The following is a 26,725-nucleotide window of genomic DNA, read 5'->3' as shown; positions in this document are numbered from 1 at the left end:
GTTTGTCCTGCGCTCTATGCTGACTGACTGTTTGTACAGGACTGCGTTTATAACCGTGATTGACAGAGAGGTCAAATGGAGCTACGCAATGGATTTTTACATATTTGTTAAATATGAGGGATATGTCAACATAATATTAACTGACAAAAAAATGTAAAATAATAGTGGCACTTTTTTTTAGCAAAGTTTCAATATATGCATACCCATCCCAGCATTGTCTCCCCTTTCCATTCCACCTGGGTGGAAAAAGATCTGTTTAACTACACTAATATTTCTCAAGGTGACTAAAGTAAATATTTACTAATTTACAATGCTACAGAGGACATTATAGAATGATTTAGATCCAAACCTGGACCCCCAGCCGCTGTTAGACTACAGTTGCCCTAGTTCTTTAACTAGTTTGTGTAAAATAGACCAGATAGAGGGCCAGGATTGAACACATTTAGACTTCTGTAGATTTTTTATTTTTTTTTCTATATTTAATTTTATTTCTTTTTTTTTTTTTTGGAGCACTTTTTTGTATTGCTTTATAAATTTTTAGTGGCAATTATATCTCGCCAAGCACAACATAAATGTCTATTACGCAAACATGGACTTATCCCGATTGGATAGATATACGGCTAGTTTTATGAATCCTGATCTAGACTATGATTAAAGGGACTCTCCAGGCACCGTAACCACCAAAGCTTAGGGTATTGTTTAACCTGCCATATGGGTATTATAGGTATTGTGCAATCACCATGGAAACCCTTAGAAAGCTCCAGTTTTAGAACGTAGCCTCGGAATAAACCGCTCTTGGTAAATCGCTCACATTGTATAATAATGCGATATGTTAATATAATCATTTTGCAGGATTTTGAATGTGACCATATTTGTGAACTTGGCCCTGGCCTTCGTAGAAAAGCCTTCATCGTTGTCGGTGACATCAGACGTGCGTTATCGACAAGCTGCTTGGGAGCCTCCTTGTGGAGTGACAGAGAGCATAGAATTCCTGACGTTCCTTGTATTTCTTGCCGACGTGTCTGTCAAGGTAAGAAAACTAGAAATGCTTTTATAAGCAATTATCACCGTCTGATGTAGAGGGATTTATTATATGAAAGTCAGTCGGCCAGTCAGAACGCAGACTTCCTTTACTCTGCCATTCACGATTAAAATATAAAACACAATTTAAAAAAAAAAAAATTACAATTTTTTATTAGTCTTATAATTCCCTGCTTGCTTATGTTTATTCCTGAGGTGTGTGTGTATATATATATATATTTTTTTTTTTTTTTTTTTTTTGATTGCAGCAGAGGATCTAATATGTGATCTAGCATTTTTGCTCTTGGACTCTCATTTACACTCTCTTGCTTTTGTCTCTCATTGCCCTCCTTTCTATCTCTCTGCTTCTCATATTGTAAGATTTATGATTTCATTAAATCAATTCCTATGTACGAAAATATACTAATATGTACTCTGCTTTGTTGCGATGTATAGGAGAGATTTGTTAACAAAAAAACAAAACAAAAACAAAACCCCATGACACATAGTGTATAACAAAATACAATAATCTATTTTTCAAATGGCTACTCTCACTTAGTTTGCCAAATTGTGCCTTGTAAGTATTTCCCAATACATTGATGTGACTTCTATATGTAGAATTTTCAGATCTCCGGGTTGATATTCATTCCCAGCAATTAGAAAATCTATTATTATATTTTGTTATACACTATGATGTCTTGTGATTGTGTTTTTTATTTATTTATTTTTTTGAAGCAAATTTCCTCTATATTTGTTGTATTTGAAGACCAGAGGAAGTCTTCAGGCACACCCTTCACTATCAGGGAAATTTATTTTTTCTCTTTATATCTACTGTTTTGCACTGTTTTGTTGTGATTGTCACAGTGTAGATAAAGTCTTTTTTTTTTTTTTTTTTTTTTTTTTTTTTTTTAAAAACCCACTCTGAACGAATGACTTGATAACTGTCACCTTAACAAGGGATTTAGCTAATGAGGTCATTAGAGCAGGGCCCGCTGTTACTGTAAGTCATGCATGTTGTGTTAGAAGAAAATACTTGTCTGGTTTCCTAGTCTACAACGCTGCAGAATATGTTGGCGCTATATAAATAATTGTAATTATTTACATAATTTTTAGGTTGCTGCATTGCTTCTAGTACTACCCTTGTTTGGGGATATTTCTCGCTTGATTTTGTAACTTAACCTGTTTTTATTAAAAGGACACTATAGGCACCTCGATCACTTCAGCTCGCTGAAGTGGTCTGGATGCATTGTCCCATGTCCCTTAACCCTACAGTGGTAATTATTGCAGTTTCTGAGAAACTGCAATAATTACCTGCTAGGGTTAACTCCTTCTCTAGTGGCTGTCTACTAGACAGCTACTACAGGGACTTCCGGGGGCTTTGACAACTTTTGGTCTCCTAAATAACGCCGGACGTCCTCACACTTTGCAAAAGGACTTCAATAGTCACTAGAATCCCTATAGGAAAGCGCTTGAACAATGCTTTCCTATGGGGAAATCTTAATGCGAGCACGGCCATTGTCGCACATGCGCATTAAGTCTCTCCTCTCCCCCCCCCCCCCCTGCTGTCTGACGTAGCATGGACAGAGCCTGACCCAGCTCTGAGGGAGATCGGTAAGTTACTGAAGAGGGGGCGGGCATGAGTGAGGAGGGCACTGTAGGCACCTATAGTGCCAGGTAAACGGCTTTGTTTGCCCGCATTATAGAATCCTTTTTTATGGATTAGTGTTTGGCTACAGTCTATTATGGTAATTTCATCACTTTATTTAGATAACATTTGCACACCCTTAACACAATGTGTTCTGACAAAAATGTTAATTAATGTTATCATTTGCACATTTTTGGAGAGATAGCTCTGTGTATAGTGCTCCCATTGCATTTTTCGATCACAAGTTTTGCTTTGCCAATGAGGTCATCACAGCCTCATCCTTTTGGGGTCAATAAAATGAGTATCAAAATAACTCATTAACTTGAGCATAATTATCTAAAATCAGAAAGTTCTGGTGAAGGGAATAGTAAAAAGCATATTGTACCTTTTGTGGTTAAATACGTTGTTGTTGTTGTTATATTGTTCTCCTGGTCATTCCTATTATTTTGTTCCTAGAGCTATTTAGTTGGCTGGAATGAGTTTGTGAAGAGCAAGTGGTTGTTGTGTTATATACTCGTACTCGCTGTCTCCATCGTTGACTGGACAGTGTCTGTATGCTTCTTGTGTCGGGAGGTAAGAAGTCCACGATTCTAATATATTTAATGGAAAAAAACGAATTCTCTGTCTGTTGATGTAATATAACTTTTTTTTTTGTTGGGGGTGAAAGGGGGCTAAAAGGAAGTTTGAAGTCTAAATGAACACTCTAGGTACCATAATCACTTTAACTATTTCAAGTGGTTGTGGTGCCTTGTGTCCGGCTCACTAAATGGTGAGTAAACTGAGCAGTGATGCAGCTCTTGGATACCACAGTGTCCATGCACCATAACCACTTCACTTGATAATGGTACCTATGGTGTTTTAACTTAGTTTTTCAATGAAAACGCACAAATTTAAAATCCTTTTTTTTTTCCCCTTTCTGGCTTACAGGGAGTAAGAATTCGGCGTCTCCTGCGCCCTTTCTTCCTTTTACAGAATTCCTCATTAATGAAAAAAACACTAAAATGCATTAAACGGACATTACCAGAAATGGCCAGGTGAGGAAGTGTATTTTTATGTACTTCTAGTACCATGCATAGAGTAACAGTGATTTTTATTTTTGATTAAACTGGCTCTGTCATCAGAAATGGCCTACGCAGCATTATACACTCTGTATACTTTTGTGTTTATTTTTAAATCTATTTGTTTTTGTTTTTTTCCCAACAAAACGTTTCCTGCTGACCTTGGCCATAAAGGGCACACAGTGTCATCAGAGAGCTCAAATAATCATTTCCTGTTTGCTGCGCAAAGCTGGGAGCTACTCTAAAAACCACAGACTCTGATTGGCTGCTGACATCACATGATCGATTTATTTATAATTTTTTTAAAATGTTATTGCCATTGATGCAATTCCAAGTTGGCTGTCCCCTTATTGATACTCACTTTATTATTGATATAGCACCAGCAAATTCTGTAGCGCTGTACAACTTATCTCAAGTGGTATTTACAGTTAAATTCACAATAACTAGCTTAATGAAAAAATGATTAATCTCTTTGCATTATTGTTTTAAACTGAATAACTGAAAGACCTTTTCAGGTGACCGGGCCATTTTAATTTCTATGTATATTTTTTTAATTTTACTTCGACTTTAACCCTCCTCCTACACCCAACCCGCCAAACAAAAACCCTTCCCTGACCTAACCTTCTAAATACTCTTCCAGAAGGGGTATCTAGGCATGTGTTTGATTGCTGTTCCTCATATCCTAATACATGTGTTTATTTTCTAACAGTGTGATGCTGCTACTGACTTTGCACCTTTGCCTTTTTACCATGTTTGGTATGCTGCTATTTGCTCACGCAAAGGTAAACAAGAGAAAATGGAAATTAATGTCTTGTAAAACCAACCGGTTCTATGCAGAGTAACCCTTTGCGTGTGTTGTGTTTAGTCTGGTACATCGCAGAAAAACTCTTTACGTTTATCACAATTTAAAGTAAAATAATACGAAAAATACACACGAAAAGGACTTGGGAATTGTTATAGACAACAAACTATGCAACAATGTGCAATGTCAATCAGCAGTGGCCAAGGCCAGTAAGGTATTGTCATGCATGAAAAAGGGCATTCATTCTCGGGACGAGGATATAATTTTGCCTCTCTATAAATCACTGGTAAGACCACATATTGAATTTGCTGTGCAATTTTGGGCACCTGTTCTAAAGAAGGATATTATGGCACTAGAAAAAGTGCAGAGGCGGGCTACAAAATTAATAAAAGGAATGGAACATATCAGCTATGAAGAAAGGTTAACAAATTTAAACCTATTTAGTTTAGAAAAACGTCGCCTGAGAGGGGATATGATAACATTATACAAATATATTCGGGGCCAATACAAACCATTGTGTGGAAATCTATTCACAAACCGGACTTTACATAGGACACGAGGCCATGCGTTTAGACTGGAAGAAAGAAGATTTCATCTAAGGCAAAGGAAAGGTTTTTTTTTACTGTAAGAACAATCATGATGTGGAATTCTCTGCCTGAAGAAGTGGTTTTATCAGAGTCCATACAGATGTTCAAACAGCTACTAGATGCATACTTGCAAAGACAGAATATTCAAGGATATAATCTTTCAATGTAGGGTAATAACTGCTTGATTCAAGGATAAATCTGACTGCCATTCTGGGGTCAAGAAGGAATTTTTTGTCCTAGCTTGTTGCAAAATTGTGCTTCAAACTGGGTTTGGATCAACAGCAAAAAACAAATGTGAGGAAGGCTGAACTTGATGGACGCAAGTCTCTTTTCAGCTATCTAACTATGTAACTATGTAACTATGTGTGCTAAAACCTTCTTGGTCATCACTTTGTAATTCGTACGTAGAAATTAATACTTCTATCCCTGCATCTCTTGGTTTGACCTTGCTTCGTGTGGGCGGCCATTTTAAGTCATGTTTAGTCAGAAATGCAATTTATCAAGGTGCACAACATGCAGATAATAAAAAGCTTTTGCATGTTTATGAATACTGGCATCATGCACAGGCACTGGGCACCTCAAAACCACGCTGTGAACAAGTTTCATTGTGTTAAGGTGCACATTAATTTTTGGTCAAATAAGCAGTGCTTCTAACCAAAGATGACTTGAAGATAAACCGACCCATTAAGCAAGTTTAATCCAAGTGATATACTGAAAAGAGATATCATATATATGCATTAGAAAATAATACACAAAATAAATTAAAGGGACACTTTAGACACCCAGATCACTTCAGCTCATAAAAGGGGTGTGGGTGCAATGTTCCATGTCCCTTAACCCTACAGTGGTAATTATGGCAGTTTCTACCAGACGGCCACTGAAGGACTTCTGGGTGGTTAGGTGGCCAGAAGTCGCCTAAATGACGCTGGACGTCCTCATAGTGCTAGGAAAACAGCTTTTTTTTTTTTTGGGCACTATAGTATCCCTTTAAATAACCTGCTGATGTCTCAACCACATAAAGGCACAATATTATCTATTGTTTAATAGTGTGTAAAGACCCATTCATTGGGTATTGGTCTCTGATTGCAGCTATATTTCCACAAAGTCCTGTATCCTAAACTGTATGGAGCAAAATAAGTAGACAACCAGTGCTCTTGTGTATTTATGGCCATAGTTGTCTGACTGTAAACGCTAGAGTCCAGCATAAAAGTAATCATGTCGGTCCAAAACTATCACCAAAGCCAAGTCCTTAAGGCACACCTGTAATCCCAGTTTAGTCAGAATATCTATAAATGCTTATCTCTGGAACTAGTTGTGTGCCTTTTTGAATGCTATTTTATACAGAGATCCTATAAATCTCCAACAGCTATTTTAAAATAAGGCTCGCTTGCTGAAATGTAAATCCACGGTTTGTGAAGAAATGGTTAAAATGCAATCCCTAGATCTGCATAAATTACACCTGTATGTTTCCCCCCCACCTACCCCCGTCATTTTATTTTAATTAAGTTATTGTGGGACATAGACACTGCCCCTTCAGCATTGCCAATGTTTATTATTATTTGGTTTTGCTCTGTTTTTTTGCAATGCCCATAATTCTAATTGCTGCCCATCAGTCTGCCACTAGGGGCTTCAGGCATGAATAGATTCTGTTCTGGGATCTGTGCTATGTCCTGTGTCTGCATTCAATGTATGTGGACACCATATTCTTTGGGCATCGAAAAGACGCATGGGATTGTCTGATCATGGGAATTGCCCTGCATAGTCCTTGAGTCCTCAATGTTTTCAGGATTAATGAGTTCACCAGAGGAGGGTCAAGCTACAATGAGGAGTCAGTTGGGTGCTACAATAAAGAAGAGCCCAATTACTTATTTGTTTTTTTTTAATGGGTGTTTTTCAATTAAATAGAGTAAAAGAATGCTTCAAATTAAAAACACATTTGTTTATTTTTATAACTGGAGTATTCCTTTTAATTATGGCAAATCTGTTGCAGATTATGGACATATTATGTAATTTTGTTTGCGTGCAAGACTTTATTTTAGCGAAAGAAACGAGTAAAAAACGAAATAGGCGGTTTAAAATATTGTAATTGAGGAGTGAACGACGGAATGGAGTCATGTGTAAAAAAAAAAAATAAAAAAAAAAAAAAAAAAATGTTTTAAAAAATAATTTTATAGGACTCTACAAGTGATGACTTGGAATTTATGGACCTGCTTGTAAGAAGACCATAACACTATTTTAAAATCTTGCTCATAGAAACAAGAATTCCTTTTGTTAATGTCATGAAACATTATTCTTGTTTCTGTGTCGGTATAAATACTCAATATCTACTACAGTATATCCAGACTAAACTCTGTGTGTAAGCACTGATTACATTTTATTGGAACTCCCCTTATCACTCATTGGCGACCACTTTGTCTTCTGAACTTCCTGTGCCTAGGGTGATGATGAGTAACCGTTGACAATCCATCTCTTACGGGGGTGAGGGGGGGTTGAAAAAAAACATTCAAGAACAGCCGTCAAAGGTGCCCCTCGATTCTGAGGATCTTAAGACCTTACATTGAATTCTTGTATGGTTTAGTCTTGAACAACCAGGACTCTGAATGATATCCTTTACCTTACATTCCATTTTAATCCCTACGCTCTGTAGGTTTGTTGCCTCTCTGTGCTTTAGAACCCTGGATCCAATTTAAATACATTTTCTGTTCCTGTACGACAAAGCCTACTGTTTGGCTCTCTCAGGTATTCTGTTACTGCACATTTATTTTTGGCTTTTCATTTTCTATACTTTTTCTGTTTTTTATTATTATTACATTTTTTTTCTTTTCTACTCATTCCTCCTAAATATATAAAAACCCCGCAACGTGTCTGCAACGTGTATTTAAAAATAAAGCCGTGTTTAGCCATTTCATTTAACGTTATTGTGGCTTACTTGCTGTTACCTAAGAATTTTCTGTTTTTACGGCAGGATTCTATGGTGGATGTAGAATGGCAAAGATATTTTCGTAATCTGCCAGATTCCTTAACATCTCTATTGGTGCTACTGACAACGGCAAACAACCCTGATGGTGAGTTTTTATATAAATTTGAGTCCATCGCATATTCAGAAATGGAGCTAGAAATGCGTTTTTTTTTTTTGTTTGTTTGTTTTTTTTTTTGTTTTTTTTTATTATATTTTTTTTATACACTAGGCTAGCAAATCAGCATAACTTTTATTTTTAATTAAAAAGATTATCTTCTGTGTCTATGCTTCCTGCAAAGAATTATGAACTATGGCTGAGCAGCCGTGTGCTTCCATAATGCATCATGGACTCTCCTAGAATGCATTGTGGTTAAGTGTGCATTGTTTGAGAGTTTAGCACATGCATTGTGATGGTCATACGGGTATTTGGGTAGTGGTTTAATCACTAAAGAATGAGTGGTGGAGATTTGAAATACAAATGGCAAAATTAGCCGATCTGGAACAATTCTCCAATTCTGCCATTGTCGCTGCTTGATTGTTTTGGCCTAGATTTGGCAATTTAAATAAAAAAATCACTGCAGCTACAAATAATCCCTCTGGGACAAATCTCTACATTTTTGAGCTGCATGTGTCAGCTTTTGTCTCTCCCCAGAAAGCCTGGTTCACTGAACTGCGAGCCAGGTGGTGTGTAAAGTGAAGTCGTGGTATGGCTGCTGTCCACTTTTAAAGCAGTTTCACTCATTTTGTCTAATGACTGGAACTGCTGCAGGGAATAGACTACTTGAGGTTTATGGGATAACATCAGGCTCAGAAGGCACGACTCCAGAATAGGAGTAGAAGTGTGCTTTCTATTGAACGTTTGAAAGAGATGTTTTGGGTTTTTTGGGGGGGGGGTTTGCATTGCATATTCCATATAGTGCATTAAAAATGGGGTTCAGTATTGAGTAACCGCTCTGGCTGTGTAATTTTTTTTGTGCTTTCTACATTGAACTAATGATTTTTTTTTTTTTCTCTATATAGTGATGCTTCCTGCGTATTCGTTAAACAGAGCGTATTCTCTATTCTTCGTTATATTCACTGTTATAGGTAAGGAATTTTGGTATTTTGTCAAACTTTCACTTGTGTTGCATGCCCAGTTGGGTTGGCATTGCCCTCTTCTGGTAATGCAGTTCATGTCTTTACCCTGTGTGTGTCTGGAAGAAAAAATACCACCTGTAGCATCCCTACGCCCAAGACCTTTTTGGGGGGGGGATACAAGCCATACTTCCTGCCTCTTAAAGGGTTGCTCCAACCTAAAAACAGAGCTTTAAGAAAACACTGGTTGTAGTTATAGTAACCCTTGCTGTGCTCCCCCCTCAATTAGTCAAAAAACAAACCAGCTTATACCTGCCACTACTTCTCACTCAGCTCAATCCTCATCCTCTGACGTTACTCGCCCAGAGGAGCATGGGCTTAAGAGAGGACATGGGACACCTGTAGCTAGCTTGCTGTGCGCACTACCCTATTTTATTTTTTAAGGAATTGTTATTGGTCAGCCATAAATATCTGTTATTTGGTGATGTAGCTTACAGGGTGTTCTCCTGCCTGGGAAGGTGCTAATCTAGACCTGCAGGGTTATTTACGCCTTCTCTGGGCTGGCTGATAATGCCCCGGTGATGCTGATCTTGGAGTTACGACTGGCTGCAAGGGATGTAAACTCTAAATGTGCAACGTTTCATAGAGAAAACCTGCACATGCAATCTCCAGGCACCAAGACTACTTTAAATCAATGAAGTGGTCATATATTTAAATATGAGATGGGACATTATCTTTCCACCATTGTCTCTTTAAATATACTGTGTTTTGTGAGAATCGCAACGCGTGAGATTAAACCACTGTATCATGTGTCCCTTTTAAACCATAGTAAGCAGTATTCTCGTATTTCCCATAGCTAGCTGCATTTATTATTGGGAAAGGTGACCCTTTGTATCTGCATTTTGTTTATACTAACAGTGCTGGGAAAAAAAAAGTTCAAAGTATTGATTTCAGCATGTCGTGCATTTGAGACGGTGATCAAGCACCGTCACTTGTTATGATTACCTAGGAACCTAAAGTGCTGCTTATAAATTATTACGGGTCTCCAAATTAAATAGTGTTTTCTGACACTGCAGAATTAGTCCTGTAACTGCTTGAGTGTCCAGTGCAATGCCAATGTTGCACAGCACTGTAATGGTCAAACCTGGGACAGATTTCAAAGATGTTAACTCAACTGCAATTCAACATTAAAGGACCACTATAGGGTCAGGAAAGCAAACTCGTTTTCCTGGCACTATATAGTCCTTGGGTCCCCCCCCCTCCTGCTGGGCTGAAGGGGGAACCTAAGGACTAAATAGTGCCAGGTTCCCCCCACCCCCCTGCTGGGCTTAAGTGGGGGACCTAAGGACTATATAGTGCCTTAATCCAGTGCCTGGCTCCCTCGGCGCTGGTGACTTCTCCTCCCCCTCCGATGTCAGCTCCCGAGTGGAGCTGAATGCGCATGCGCGTCCCTGTACAAATTCTACACAACGAAAAAATAGCCGATATTGGTACTTTTGCTGACAAAGGCTCACTTGGCTCTTTGGTGTCTTGTGACAGAGCATACGGTCATGTTCTATTCTATGTCTCTGCATGTCTCCTGCAGCGATTGCATACATCCTTGTATTGCAATTCTGCACATGCGGATATCTGTCCCAGTGCAATGATCAGTCTTTGATTCCTCCCCAAATCACCAAGCATGAGACGCCTCTCCTGCTGGAAAAGTATGTAAACCGAAGCATTACCGTGATCAATAAGAAGGGACCTTTAAGGCGTTGGTTAGGAACTACTGCAACTATTGATCCTCTTCTTTCTCAGATGAGGTTTATCGGTAGCAATGATTCATTTGTTTGTGTCTTTTTATATAAAGGTAGCCTGATCTTGATGAATTTACTGACTGCTATTATATACAATCAGTTCCGAGGATACCTCCTGGTAAGAATATTTTTATTTTTTTATTTTTTTTTGTATTTGTTTGAGACCACTCACTTATTTAAAATGAAACTGGTAAAGGGTGATTTAGCACCAACGTTCTAAAATATATTCATTTCTGGTCTCAGAAATCTGTTCAAGCTTCTCTGCTGAGAAGACGACTGGGGATTCGAGCCGCTTTCGAAGTACTTTCTTCTCACAGTACTGGCGCACACCCAACTTTTCACCAAATGTAAGTAAATATCCGTTATTTGGTGATGTAGCTTGCACGGTGTTCTCCCGTCTGGGACGATGCCAATCTAGATCTGCAGGGTTGTTTACGACGTGAGAATTCCCAGTGAATTTCAAATTGAAGGCTTTAAGATCTTTCTGTTCTTGAATTTAAGTTTCCCCTAACTTTTAATGTTAAGTTGTATTCTCGTTATAATGGACAGACCAAGGCATTCGCTGTGTATTTATGGTACTGTGGGAATTGGGAGTTACGTCAGTATATGAACTCTGTCAACAATGATTAGAATATATTGTCATATTGTTTTAATGCAAATTCAAATTACAGTGAGGAGAACCCCCCACCCCCAAACAATAATGCATGACAATAAACTTTGATATTTGACTTGGCATCTCCTTATTGTATGACCTGGATTATTTTTTTAGTAAATAACCCTGTAAAGCGTGAAATGTCTGGGATTGAGAGTATCAAGTTTTGGGCCAACATAGTCATAACGAAAACAAACTGGAGTTTAAGAATTTTCCCAAACACCACAGTCTCTTGGTAAAGATGTTTTATAGAATGAAAGTCCTGATCGCTCTCAACATTTTGGGTATTGTGTATTTTCATAATGCAGATATTCACTGATCCCCTTCTGTATGATCAAATGAATTTCAGACTTGCCTTTTTAAAGCAGAGATGCCAATATTGGTTCCCATTTGATCCCTCTTTTGTATACATTCTAACCACGTCTTCTCTGTCTTTAGGGTTTTTGTAGATTCTGAGACTTTCTTGAACATGTTGCAGGAAGTGAAAATGGATGAATATTGCAGAATTGCCATTACAGAGGTAACATTGAACCTATCATATCAATATGAAATTGTGGGTATGCCTGTATGTGTATATATATACCTTAAAGGAACACTATAGTCACCTAAACAACTTTAGCTTAATTAAGCAGTTTTTTTGTGTGTAGATCATGCCTCTCGGGTTTCCCTGCTCAATTCACTGCCATTTAGGAGTTAAATCACTTTGTTTCTGTTTAGGCAGCCCTTGTCACACCTCCCCTGGCTATGATTGACACAGCCTGAAAGTGAAACCAGTTTTTTTTCATGCAATCAGATGTAATTTACCTTAATTAATTCTATCTCAATCTCTAAATTGAACTTTAATCACCTACAGGAGGCTCTTGCAGGGTCTAGCAAGCTATTAACATAGCAGGGGACAAGAAAATCTTAATTAAACAGAACTTGCAATAAAGAAATGATAAACTTTAGGTAACTCTTTACAGGAAGTGTTTATGGAAGGCTGTGCAAGTCACATGCAGGGAGGGGTGACTAGGGTTCATAAACAAAGTGATTTAACTCCTAAATGGCAGACAATTGAGCAGGGAGACTACAGGGGCATGGTCTATACACCAAAACTGCTTCATAAAGCCAAGGTTGTTTTGGTAAATATAGTGTCCCTTTAATTGTGTGCACAGAGTTGCTAATTCTGTGCTGTCACATTCATAAGCATAAGGCATGGTGTACAGCGACTGTGTTTGGATATTGTCTGATGGTGAGAGGTATGTAATTCTGGCTTTGCTGAAACTAAAATTTGCAGCAGATCACAAGTAAACATTGGGTCAGTCCCTATCCTCTCAAGCTAGAATATTCCCACATTTCTTTTAACATATGCTGTTTTCTGAATGTAGTGATTTTATATTTATATATATATATATATATATATATATATATATATATATATATATATATATATATAATTTTTTTAATTTATTTTTTTGTAATATGAAATGTCACTTTTAATGCATGTTTACTGATTAGAAGTGTTGTAGGTTCTTTTAGCAATGGCCTATTTAAAATTTAGACATTCTTTTTGGACTGAGCCATGTTCAGTTTTACGTCATGATCGAAGTTTAAAAAAATAATAAAAAAAATACCTGTGTGTTTTTAGTGCCTTGTAAGATACAAGCCATTATTTTACTGAGAAGGCTAAAACCGCTTTCTGTGGGGAAGGTGGACACTTTGCCTTTTGTTTTTTGTAGATTCCTACTCTGAAGTGGTGAAATATGTGGTGCAGCTATTGCACTGCCTGCAAGATCTATCCCTCCTATCTAGTCTCCCCAGGTGCAAGAGAAGGAATAGTGGGAGCCTGGAACTCTTAAAGCGTGAGGCTCCTGAAGACGGGACTTGGCTGTCCATAGTGGCTCCTGCCCTTGGGTTTGCCATGGGACCAGGTTCAGCATGACAACTGAAAATGTCTGGCACTTAATGTCGCACACCTCAACCTTCAATAAAAGCTCTTTGTGTCACATGAGTGGCTTAAAACTGGAGGCAAAACTACATATCCCATAAGCCTATGCTGGGGCTTCAATACCTGCTAGTGGTGTCCCTTTAGCTGTATGCACAATAGAGAGAGATTTCCGTGATAGTCTGCTTAAACCATCATTATGCTTTACGTTCCTCATACTAACTTCTTTCTTTTCTTTCTTTTTTTTTATTTTTATCTTCCAGAAAGTAAAAGGTTTGTCAAATGGCGTAATATCAGCAGAACAATTCCAGAAACTCTTTGATGAGCTTGATAAGGATCCAGTCAAACTGGTACTGTATTTTAACTTTATTAATACAATATACACTGAAACAAATTATAAACCCACTTTGTATTGTTTTTGCCCCCATGTTTCATGATCTGAACATTCCTGCAGTCAGCATGCCAATTGCACGCTCCCTCAAAACTTGCGACATCTGTGGCACTGTGCTGTGTGATAAAACTGCACATTTTAGAGTGGCCTTTTATTGTGGCCAGCCCAAGGCACACCTGTGCAATAATCATGCCGTCTAATCAGCATCTTGATATGCCACACCTGTGAGGTGGATGGGTTATCTCGGCAAAGGAGGAGTGCTCACTAACACAGATTTGTGAACAATATTTGAGAGAAAAAGGCCTTTTGTGTACATCGAAAAAGTCTTTGATCTTTTGAGTCCTGCTCATGAAAAATAGGGGCAAAAACAAAAGTGTTGCCTTTATAATTGTGTTCAGTGTATTTTTAAATTCACTGTTTGTGTCTTATTATTGTGATCTTTGTTTGTGTCTCGGTGTCCCTGTCTTTATCTCTGTGTTTTTGTCTTTTGTGTGTCTCTCTCTCGTAGTGTGAGATCAGATAAAATATCATTTTCCTAATATATATATGATTATATTGATTTTAGTATCTCTGACAGGCCAAATTTATTTTTGTGCTACATTTTCTGCAGTCATTTGAACTGTAAGTTTACCAATACCAGCAAGACATTTTGTGGTTTTCTTTTAATAAACTTTAAATAATCATGATTTGGATAATGACTTCCTGTACTGCTCAAGAATCCATGCCTGTATTCTCGCATAATGATTCACTGGTATCTTATTTTGTTTTGTATTTTTTCTTCAGCATCCCCCGCAGCCTTATTATGAATCAAGGTTTCTGCAGATTTTGCAGGTTATTGGAAGTCACCGCTACTTTGATTACCTAGGAAACATTGTTGCTCTGGCCAATCTCATATCCATCTGTGTAAGTAAATACTGTAACAAAAGCTCTTAAACTAAATGTAATAATGCCACCTAACCTTCCAAACCAGTTATATCCCATCAAGTGTAATGTGATCTTTAACACCATGTCACTTAAGGTTAGGGGAAAGCGCACACAGTGGTTGTAGTTACCATACACAATCCTACCAACTCTTTATAAATATAATAATATTCTAAAAGATAAACACAGGGTAGAAAACTCTCACGGCATAATGTGCAAATGGAGCTTCATTCTCCCACATTAGGTAACTCACATCCTCTTGAATCTATAACGTTGGCTCTGAAGTTTTCAGCATGTTGTACATAGAATCTCCAAGAGTCCTTTCGGCAGGTTAAGGAATGCGAAGAAGAGTCCCATGTCTGGCTGTACCTTCGGGGAACCACGTAAAACGTCTCCAATACATAAAGGCTAAACAGAGCAATGTTATTAACAGAATAACAAATCAGCAGTAATGGAGTATTTTGCCAAGATAGGTCACCTTGGCTCTGACATCCTTAATGTTCTTCTTCTTTTATAATCAATCAATAAGTAGAGTGTAAATGTTTAAGTACTGAATCTCGGTGAGGTGTGTGTGATTGGATTTTGTGTGCACATCCCGGTCTATTACAAGGACCACAAAACTGTTATGTAGTCCATTAGGTGGATTGCCAAGACAAACCCTCCACCATAGACTTTGAAATAACTACCTTAAGGGACACTAGGCACCCTGACCACTTCAGCTCGTTGCGGTAACCCTCAAAAGGTAATTATTGCAGTTTTTAATAAACTGCAATAATTACCTTTTGAGGGTTAACTCCACCTCTAGTGGCTGTCTACTACACTGCCACTAGTGGTATGTCCAGGTTGTTAGGCTATGCTTGAGCACATCCAGTGTCACCCGAAACCTCATAGGAAAGCATTTTATAATGCTTTTCTATGGGTTGAGTTCTAATGCGGTGCGGCCATCGCTGCACATGCGCGTTAGCTCTGCCCCGTCAGCTGATGTCGATGGGGGAGCAGCGGAGGTTAAGCCTGAACCAGTGCCGATGTCAATCAGGTTAGTGACAGAAGGGTTTTTAATTCCTTTTGCACCCTGGGGAGTGGGTGCAATGGAGGGGGACATTATAGGGAGCTAAAAAACAATAACTTTGTTTTCCTGGCACTATAGTTTGCCTATCCTTTAGGTTGGAGTTCAGTTTTACCATTCTGATGCAATTATCCATATGTCTAGAGCTTCCAATGTCTGTGCTATTACTTATATTGGTTTATTCCACCCAGCTTGTGCCATAATTTGAATGTTAAAGGGGATTGTTTATCTGTATCTTACACAGGCACTCCTAATGTTGGATGCCGAGAAGCCCGGTATCGACCGAGATGATTTTGTTTTGGGGGTAAGTAGCCCAAGAAAATATTTTGCTTTATGCTATAACTTAAAGTTTCTGGTCCATCTCTATAGAGCGCTATGGAATTTTGATGATTATAAATAAATGATCATCTATTTATTTTTTTCATACCAGGCTATTAACTGTTTTTTCATTCTCTACTACGTGGTGGAAATGGCCCTGAAAATCTTTTCCCATGGGTTTAAAAGTTATATCTCGTACAAGAGCAACATCTTCGATGGACTTCTCACCATAATCCTGCTGGTAGGATGGTTTTATATCTTGATGAATGTGCAGATCAATTAGTTTCCTAAACGAACTCACTTCCCCTGTATCGTAGTACATATGTGCTATTCATTTCAAAGTGTGTCACAAATGGGTGATGTGCAAAATGCAATCGGCCAGCACTTAGATTTTCAAAGTGCAGTCTTATATGCAAAGTTGCAAACGCGTACAAAATAAACGCTAACATCTTGCGATACAAATAGTATGCAAAAAATATATACAATACATCTAAACAAAAATCGGTTCTTTTTTTGCTACGAAATACCTTTAAAAAAAAAAAAAAAAATTTTTAACGTGTACATGGTGTAAATCAGGATGTTCAAAACATGGTATTGTGAGGAAAACACTCACAAAGTACATGTGGGCATTGCATTCACCTGTACAGGGAGTGCAGAATTATTAGGCAAGTTGTATTTTTGAGGATTCATTTTATTGTTGAACAACAACCATGTTCTCAATGAACCCAAAAAACTCATTAATATCAAAGCTGAATATTTTTGGAAGTAGTTTTTAGTTTGTTTTTAGTTATAGCTATTTTAGGGTGATATCTGTGTGTGCAGGTGACTATTACTGTGCATAATTATTAGGCAACTTAACAAAAACCAAATATATACCCATTTCAATTATTTATTTTTACCAGTGAAACCAATATAACATCTCAACATTCACAAATATACATTTCTTACATTCAAAAACATAACAAAAACAAATCAGTGACCAATATAGCCACCTTTCTTTGCAAGGACACTCAAAAGCCTGCCATCCATGGATTCTGTCAGTGTTTTGATCTGTTCACCATCAACATTGCGTGCAGCAGCAACCACAGCCTCCCAGACACTGTTCAGAGAGGTGTACTGTTTTCCCTCCTTGTAAATCTCACATTTGATGATGGACCACAGGTTCTCAATGGGGTTCAGAGCAGGTGAACAAGGAGGCCATGTCATTAGATTTTCTTCTTTTATACCCTTTCTTGCCAGCCACGCTGTGGAGTACTTGGACGCGTGTGATGGAGCATTGTCCTGCATGAAAATCATGTTTTTCTTGAAGGATGCAGACTTCTTCCTGTACCACTGCTTGAAGAAGGTGTCTTCCAGAAACTGGCAGTAGGACTGGGAGTTGAGCTTGACTCCATCCTCAACCCGAAAAGGCCCCACCAGCTCATCTTTGATGATACCAGCCCAAACCAGTACTCCACCTCCACCTTGCTGGCGTCTGAGTCGGACTGGAGCTCTCTGCCCTTTACCAATCCAGCCACGGGCCCATCCATCTGGCCCATCAAGACTCACTCTCATTTCATCAGTCCATAAAACCTTAGAAAAATCAGTCTTGAGATATTTCTTGGCCCAGTCTTGACGTTTCAGCTTGTGTGTCTTGTTCAGTGGTGGTTCAGCCTTTCTTACCTTGGCCATGTCTCTGAGTATTGCACACCTTGTGCTTTTGGGCACTCCAGTGATGTTGCAGCTCTGAAATATGGCCAAACTGGTGGCAAGTGGCATCTTGGCAGCTGCACGCTTGACTTTTCTCAGTTCATGGGCAGTTATTTTGCACCTTGGTTTCTCCACATGCTTCTTGCGACCCTGTTGACTATTTTGAATGAAACGCTTGATTGTTCGATGATCACGCTTCAGAAGCTTTGCAATTTTAAGAGTGCTGCATCCCTCTGCAAGATATCTCACTATTTTTGACTTTTCTGAGCCTGTCAAGTCCTTCTTTTGACCCATTTTGCCAAAGGAAAGGAAGTTGCCTAATAATTATGCACACCTGATATAGGGTGTTGATGTCATTAGACCACACCCCTTCTCATTACAGAGATGCACATCACCTAATATGCTTAATTGGTAGTAGGCTTTCGAGCCTATACAGCTTGGAGTAAGACAACCTGCATAAAGAGGATGATGTGGTCAAAATACTCATTTACCTAATAATTCTGCACTCCCTGTATAATGTGTTATTACTTTTTTTTTGTTTGTTTTTTTGCAATGATGTGTTTTTAACATCCTAATTTGCACTATGCATAATTTTTTTTTAGGTACATCTTGGCAATTTATTATAATTTTTATTTTATTTATATATATATATATATATATATATATGTGTGTGTGTATATATATATATATGTGTATATATATATATATATATATATATATATATATAATTTATTTTTTTGCACACCATTTATATTAGAAGCAAATGCTAATATAAAACTGCATCCCAAGCGGTGTAAAACAAACATGTTTGTTTTTATTTTTTTATGTTTCAGATCTTGCAGATTGCTACCTTCGCTCTGTACAATTTCCCCCATCCAGGCTGGTAAGTCCCAATAAAATTATAGATTTTTTTTCAGATAATCGAGATTCACAAAGTACATGTGTGATGTGCAAAATGCAATCGAGATTTACCCATCAGTGAAATAAAATAATAAAGGATCTGGATTAGTGTAGTCTAGTACATCTAGATGTGTTTTTTTAACAAAAATATTCTGGTTTCACTATAGTCACCATAACAACCTTTGCTTAATAAAGCAGTTTTTTGTGTATATATTATGCCTCTGCAGTCTCACTGCTCAATTTGCTCTGCCATTTAGAAGTTAACTCACTTTTGTTTCTATCCATGCAGCCCTAGCCACACCTTTCCTGGCTGGGTTTGGTTGGTTTTACTTTTAAATCAGATGTAACTTAGTTTAAAAGTTTTTATCTCCTGCTCTGTAAATTGAACTTTAATCACACACAGGAGGCTCCTGCAGGTCTAGCACGCTATTAGCAGAGCAGGAGATAAGAAATTGTCAATTAAACAGAACTTGCAAAAAAGTAAGTGTAAACATTAGATGACTCTTTACAGGAAGTGTTTAAGGAAGGCTGTGTAACTCACATGCAGGGAGGTGTGGCTAGGGTTCATAAATAAAGTGATATAACTCCTAAAAGGCAGAGAATTGAGCAGTGAGACTGCATGGGTATGATCTTTACACCAAAACTGCTTCTTTGCGCTAATGTTGTTTGGGTGACTATAGCGTCGCTTTAAACTTGTTTGTCATACCATTTACCCTGTCTGTCTTCTATTTTGAGATTTATGTTTTGGTATCATGATGCCCTTATCTGTTTGAGTATCTTGTATTGTGAGATCTGTATGTCTTTTCAGGAAGCCTGATATCCAGGGGCTGCTGTCTCTATGGGAGATGGTGCGGCTCATGAACATGTTTATAGTCTTCAGATTCTTGCGGATTATACCCAACATGAAGGTGTGTATCAATGGGAGGTTGGCTCATCTTATTGTTCGTATTTAATGTATTGTAATCCCCGACTTTGTTATCCTGTCTCCAGGTCATGTCCTTGGTAGCCGGCACTCTCTTGGACCTTGTGAAAAATCTAAGGGCTTTTGCTGGAATCTTGGTGGTAAGTAATATTTCAAAACGGATATTTTGTCATCTTTGCTTTTCATTGTGTTTCTTCACCATTTTTTCCAGAAAGTGCAATGTATTTGGGTCTGCAAGCAGTCTGTTCCTTTGGAAATTCCATTTGGTTCAGAACAATTACAGGAACGGATACATGGAAGCAATGGAATTAGATCACTGTAGACGTCTTGCTGAGGGTTCCTGGTTTTCTAATGCGATCGTATATTGATCACTTTGTACATCTGGTCTAAGGAAAAAGATAAGGCGAGGAAGATACCTACCTCCCACACCTGTCAGCCATATTTTTGAGAAGTGAGAATGATGGACCTTTTAGTCTAAACTGGTGTGTTCTCTTATTCACTAGCCCAACATTATTTAATCAAACAGGAAATGTGTTGCTCGACCTGTGACCTGGTTACAGCCTTCCCGCAGGCTGTAATGGTGTAAGAGGAATATAGCACAGAAGATAAGGCTTTGCAGAGCTGACCTGGTATTTCTAATATTGGAGTTTTTGCCTCTCGGTCAACAAGTTGACATTCAGCTGTTTTTCTGGCTGAAGACAGTCGCCGAAAGTTATAGATTTAGGTGGGGGGTGGCGTTTTTACAATTTTTGATATGCAGATAAGTACAGCATTACCTGTATTGCCAAAATAGCATTCACCGGCTCGGTCGTATTGAACTTACTAGAACATAAGTATGGCATGCTTATAATAATAAAGATTCAAGATATATTAAAAGCAAAATCAAGAATAGAAAACACTAGTAAAACAGACATGTCTAAGTTACACTAGCAGGCTAAACATGCCTTCGCAATGCATTGGTTGGACATGAGGTTTGAAACAGGTTGCCTAAAAATTACCACTGAGGCTCCTAAACTCTACCCACTACTGCACTACAGGTGAGGCATTAGGTATGGCGAGAAATACAAGGCGCGTTATTAAAGGCACACTATAGTCCCCTAAATTACTTTAACTAAATAAAGCCGTTTTAGTGTATAGATCATTTCACTGCAATTTCGCTGCTCAATTCACTGTCATTTAGGAGTTAAATCACTTTGTTTCTTTTTATGCAGCCCTAGCCACACCTCCCCTGGCTATGATTGACAGAGCCTGCATGAAAAAAAACTGGTTTAATTTTCAAACAGATGTAATTTACCTTAAATAATTGTATCTGAATCTCTAAATTGAACTTTAATCACATACAGGAGTCTCTTGCAGGGTCTAGCAATCTATTAACATAGCAGGGGATACGAAAATCTTAATTAAACAGAACTTGCAATAAAGAAAGCCTAAATAGGGCTCTCTTTACAGGAAGTGTTTATGGAAGGCTGTGCAAGTCACATGCAGGGAGGTGTGACTAGGGTTCATAAACAAAGGGATTTAATTCCTAAATGGCAAAGGATTGAGCAGTGAGGCTGCAGTGGCATGTTCTATACACAAAAACTGCTTCATTAAGCTAAAGTTGTTCAGGTGATTATAGTGTCCCTTTAAGCTGAAATAATGGGTCGTCGTGCCTTTATTATAGAGATCAAGTGGCGGCTGTCTGCAGTAAGGAACTGAAATATGTACAGCCTAAGCGATGGTCAGAAGACCCAGATCGATCGATCCCTATCGGTGGCAGGCTGGCCTAGGAGGTAATGACACAAATATGCTTCTCTGACCGAGCCTGGGCACCAGACAGTGCAGTATAACTTTGAGTGCATCAGTAAACGAGGTTCAATGATGCAGCACCCTGACCCTGCACCCCCTGTTATCCGATGTGCGGACACTTGCATCAGGCAGGCTTTGCTGTGAGCGGCAAGTGATTTGTTTCTCCACAGCTGGAGTAGGCTGCAATGAACTTGCTGGAAATCGCCGTGGGATTGCAGTGACTGCTGTGTCCCTCTGGGGAGATGCCGAAAGTGTGGAGGCAGGCTGTGGCGGCTCACAAAACAGCCCTGAAGGGCAGCGGTTCAGCCACTTGCAGTGGAGGTAGGTCTCCTGTCACAGAGCAGGCACCTCCTCCCTCTCAGCAGGCAAAGCTTGAATAGGGGGTCTGCGTTGTATGTGCCTACAAAATGCCTGGCAGATCCGATTAAATTGTGCCTCGAAGCGCTCTCTCTACCGCTGGATCTGAGTCTTCCTGATGCTGTAGAGTTTGTGGCGCGGTCGCCATCTTAGAGTTGCGCTGTCTTTGACTTGTGAGGGGAGATCTCTGCTGCAGGTGAGTATGGTTCACCAGCGGGGACTGGGATAACCCTGCGGGGGGCTGTGGGGCTGTAGGCGAGCTGTTGGTTAGATCAGGCCCCATGTCAGGGGATCGGCCGCCTCCCCCGGTCAACAGGCCTCATTCTCCAATTTTGGTTCTGCTCGACTAGATTTTGTAGATCTGTCAGCTCCACTTGTTTCAGCAACAGACCACCGTCTTACAAGGATGGAAATATCACGATTAAAGGTAGAAAAATGCTGAAATTTTGCTCATCAGTGCCAGAGTTTTCAAAAGACACGTCTGGCAAATGTATAGATTTTGTAATCTGTCAAAAGATCTTGTTCATGCCTCACTTGTCCATCAATTCTTCAGCATAGAGTTGGCATAGACTTCCACAGCGATGATTTGAATGAGTGGAGAGCAGGAGAACCTCCTCTACCCGTGGGGTCTTCTGATCTCTAACTTGGAGATTACAGTGCATTTGCTTTAGCTGCTATATTTCTCTGACAAGCACTTCTTGCACTTCCCATGGTAATACAGGAATGTAGCGACTGATGTCACTCCCTTCTGATGCCAATGTGCTGGCAGCAAAGTCATTTTGTTGATGTCATTAGGAAGACTTTGTCTATCTTTGGGAAGTTTGTAGGCAAGATCAGGAAGTGGTGTTACATTATTGTGACACCCGCAGTGTTTCGTCACAAAAACTCTTGTGCTCTCCTTCCAAGCAGGCCAGTATATTGTTGTAGGTCACCTGACATTACTCTTTGTCCTTCATACCATTTTTGTAGTTTTGTTACAAGCATACTATTCTTTTCTAAACCAACTGTTTTCTAAACCAATACTATTCTTTTCTAAACCAACTGGCTTTCTTAAAAGAATGATTGACTGGGGTATTATCACTAGTGATGATCTCTGAGGCAGAGTGGGGTTGCAGTGAGGAGACCTTCTCCTTACTGGAATAGTGGTAACCAATTGTTTTGGTGATTTGGGGATCCCAACTGTGTGATCTGTAAGGAGAACCCTCTGATGTATTTCTTTCGAACATTGAAGTGTTTCTTTAAAGAAAACATAAGTAATCAAAGCTTTTTGGGCCCCCGGGCAAAGTCTGCTGTAAATGCACATTATTTTAGGTTGTCCCAGCTCTGACCTTGTTTTTGTCCTGTATTCTTTGTTTGGCTTCACTGTGAATGTGACTCTTCTGCTGAATTTGTTAAGAGGAAGGAACTTAATACTGCTAAATTGGCAACGTTTTCCTCTGAATTCATCTGCTCTTAGCAGCCTGCCCGTGTCCTAAGTGTAGTCATACTTTGTTTAATGGTGATGTCCTAGTTAATTTCACTTCAAAAAAGACTTGCATGAAGCCCAGCCTTTGTTTATAAATTCTTGAACTAACCAATTTCTCATCTGCAGGTGGTGTATTATGTGTTTGCTATAATTGGAATAGACCTCTTCAGAGGCGTTTTACCTTCTCCAAAGAATTCAAGGTGAATTGGATGGACATTGTACATCTTTGTGGAGTGGGCAGACATGCTGAATGGTTTATTTAATTTGTTTTAAGTTGGTAAATTAAAATGAATCACCAGAATAGGTTAGTTTGGAGACTTTTAGTAATGGGCAAACTATGTATTAAATGGGTGGAATTTGGAGGACAGACCTGCAAAGATTCAGGGCAGGTTATTTATTTTTTTGAAATACGGTACCCAGATAAGATCTGCATGGAGAGGAAAGGCTGATTGGGAGGCCGTCTACGAGTGTATGAAGTAGGATACTCGGGATGTGCAAACTAGCTTGGTTTGTAATGGAAAAATGTGCACGGAATGGGCAGACTGATGATTGGGCAGTTTAGAACTTTGTACTGGAAGTCTCACATGCCCTGGAAAGCTCTTTAACCGAGTAGCAGGTTTTGGTAGTAAGTGTGCAGATTTCAAAACATGTGCACGTATGTTACTTAGTATTTCACCTTGATAATTATCTTGGTGATCATATTGGTTTTATATTAATTTCATGCAATCTCTCCATAGTGTTACGACCAACAAAACCCAGGACAATGAAACTCAACAGTGTGGCACCTTTGAACAACTTGAATATTGGCCAAACAACTTTGACGATTTTGCAGTAAGTGTTGCATGTTTTTTTTGCTTTGAGGCTTGGGACATTCTTTGCTGCATCTAATGCCTACTTTTCGTTGCATTATAGGCTGCTCTTGTGACATTGTGGGATGTAATGGTCGTGAATAACTGGCAAGTCTTTCTCGACGCCTTTTCTAGATACACCACGCCGTAAGTATCTGGTTTCTAGTGAACAACAATTGCACTTGCTGGTCGCTGCATCATAAATAGTTATTTTAAAATGTTAATCTTTTAGGGCCCTCATATCATTTGTTTTCTCCAGTTCAAATGTTAAAAGGGAACACTGGAATGTGGAATGACAGGGTACCGGGATGTCAATGCAGTGTTACAGGGGGCGGTGAAGAGATGCAGTGCTGGGTGACTGTAAACTGGAAGGCTGTCTTCTATGGGTGCTATAGCAGAATACTATAGGGCAGCTGTGCTGTAAACAAGGATGTGACATACAGGAAAAGCTGGATCAGTTTGGGCAGCAGCAGAAAAGTTACAGAATAGGCGTTTTGTAAAAGAAAGGTGGAGTAATAGACATTTTCATGTTTGGTGTATGAAAGACACAAAGGGAAAATATATATTTTTAAAAGTTCAGTTTTATAATAATCCTTTTAGGTATATGTATATATTTAGTCCCCCAGCGCACTGAAATATATGGTTTAAATATTAACATAGAAGTATTTTTTTTTTTTTTTTTTTTTTTTTTTTTTTTTACTCCCGTTTTGTATTCTATTAGAAAAGTTTAATCGTTCACCTTATTTATGTGCAGGTGGTCCAAGTTGTACTTTGTGGCGTGGTGGCTGGTGTCTTCTGTAATATGGGTCAATCTCTTTGTTGCTCTGATTTTAGAGGTAAGACATTATTGGTGCAGTTGTGTGTGTGTGTTGGTTTTTGTTTTTTTGTTTGTTTAGGTTTCTGTTTCTGAATACTTGTGATCCTAGCCATCATTACAGAACAATAACCAATCCTGTATTTTATTTATTTTTTAATAACCATATATAGTTTGCCATTATAAGCCACTTCCTGTATTAGTAGATTAAGATGGTGCACAGTAGCCTCATTGAGCAGGACATCAAACTTCGGATGTAGTCATTCACAATGTCTCACACTTTCAATTTTCTCTGTGCAATGTCGATTAGTGAAGCGTATTTTAGACGTTGTGTATAGTTGGGCCTGTTGTTCCACTACTATGGAAAGCATTGTGTTACTGTTACAGATCTTAAGCATTTACATAAGGCGTTTATAAACAAAATAACTATAAATGATGAATGGCACTATATTTTATAAGACCTAAACCCAAAACCACAAATGCATTATTTTTATTTTTACAAATGCATTATTTAAATAATTGGCCGGCTGAAGAGCATCCCTCCTAATGTCGTCTGTTGTACCCTGAGTTTTAATGCGCAATATTGAGCTGCACTGGAAAGTGTGTTGGATATTAATTATATTTTATCTCGTTAGAATTTTATTCACAAATGGGATCGCAGCAACCGCCCCTCCCTGTCGACCGTTCAGGAAGTGGAGTATCATATGACTGTTCAACAAATGTTCAGGTGAGATGTCTGATGCACAGAATTGAGTTGTCATGGCCTGCAAATAGATGTATTACAGCAGTTACAATTGGTGAATTTTTGGTACTGCTGGCCGACTGATTATATTATCATATAAATAAAATCACTAGGTTTGCCAGCTGACTACTGGTTCTCCTGGACATAGCTCAGTTCTCTTGTCCTATGGCCTACATCTCCGTTTTGTCTGATATATTGCTAGGATGCTTACTTACCTTTAGTTGACATTTTATTTACGTTGTTTAATCTTATTTTGATGTATATTTTATCGGATGATGTTGACAGGGAGGACCTGGAAGAACCAACAGATGAAGAACTTCTGGACCGACTACACCACCACCCTCATCTCCATTTGTCCAGGTGACACCAGGGTTTGAGTTTTTTTTTTTTCTGGACACTTTAGCAAGATGTACAAGGACGTAATGTATATTTTTTTTATTTTTTTTTGCACACTCACTTTGAGCTGCTATGCCAAATATAATGATGCTTTTATTGAAGTCAAGTGTGCGTCCGGTGTAAGAACTGTGACGGCTGGAACTGTGGAGTTATGAACACTGCCATCACCCGATGTGTTGAACACCTTTCCCGGATGACGTGATTCCATTGGTGGACCATACGATTTTCTTATTCTTTGTTTCTGAAATTTCCATCTTCTTCAGGACTCGATCCTTGGTTTCCAGCTGTTTTTAGAAGTGAATGAATTGTTGAATGTCTGCTAATGGGGGGGGAGAGGGGGAGAGGGGGGAGAAGTATATTTTTATGTTCTATCGAAGAGTACCAGAAATATGTATGGGCAAATATATTTCATAATTGTGTTCATCATGAATTGTTCTTTCCAAGCAAAGTGGCATAATATCCGCATAGGATATTAAAGATAAATTGTGACAATCTCAAAATGCCAAATCACGTGAGACCAGTAGGGGCCTTGTTAATCTATCTTGAAGACTAAAGGACCACAGCATTTTTAGTATGATAATAATTTCTGGT

At 38.7% G+C, this 26,725-nt stretch overlaps 1 protein-coding gene across 1 annotated transcript in view; it reads left to right on the top strand.

Annotated features, from left to right (window-relative positions):
* Nucleotides 1-26,457, top strand: part of TPCN2 (two pore segment channel 2) — a 33,296-nt gene extending 6,839 nt beyond the window's left edge. Inside the window, exons 4-25 of the mRNA XM_063437641.1 lie at nt 853-1,030; nt 3,122-3,238; nt 3,593-3,699; nt 4,433-4,505; nt 8,078-8,177; nt 9,092-9,157; nt 10,995-11,059; nt 11,185-11,288; nt 12,032-12,113; nt 13,781-13,867; nt 14,692-14,811; nt 16,140-16,199; nt 16,326-16,454; nt 18,736-18,785; nt 19,611-19,710; nt 19,793-19,864; nt 23,461-23,534; nt 24,072-24,165; nt 24,247-24,329; nt 24,937-25,018; nt 25,632-25,723; nt 26,024-26,457. Coding sequence (XP_063293711.1) covers nt 853-1,030; nt 3,122-3,238; nt 3,593-3,699; nt 4,433-4,505; nt 8,078-8,177; nt 9,092-9,157; nt 10,995-11,059; nt 11,185-11,288; nt 12,032-12,113; nt 13,781-13,867; nt 14,692-14,811; nt 16,140-16,199; nt 16,326-16,454; nt 18,736-18,785; nt 19,611-19,710; nt 19,793-19,864; nt 23,461-23,534; nt 24,072-24,165; nt 24,247-24,329; nt 24,937-25,018; nt 25,632-25,723; nt 26,024-26,102 — 2,014 coding nt within the window. The 3' untranslated portion in view covers nt 26,103-26,457. The remainder of the gene's footprint in view (nt 1-852; nt 1,031-3,121; nt 3,239-3,592; nt 3,700-4,432; nt 4,506-8,077; nt 8,178-9,091; nt 9,158-10,994; nt 11,060-11,184; nt 11,289-12,031; nt 12,114-13,780; nt 13,868-14,691; nt 14,812-16,139; nt 16,200-16,325; nt 16,455-18,735; nt 18,786-19,610; nt 19,711-19,792; nt 19,865-23,460; nt 23,535-24,071; nt 24,166-24,246; nt 24,330-24,936; nt 25,019-25,631; nt 25,724-26,023) is intronic.
* Nucleotides 26,458-26,725: the final 268 nt, after the last annotated feature.

This window comes from Pelobates fuscus, chromosome 12 (genome assembly GCF_036172605.1).
Source record: "Pelobates fuscus isolate aPelFus1 chromosome 12, aPelFus1.pri, whole genome shotgun sequence".
Lineage (NCBI taxonomy): Eukaryota > Metazoa > Chordata > Amphibia > Anura > Pelobatidae > Pelobates > Pelobates fuscus.
The sequence above is the reverse complement of the archived record's forward strand: the minus strand, read 5'-3'. Positions and strand labels throughout refer to the sequence as shown.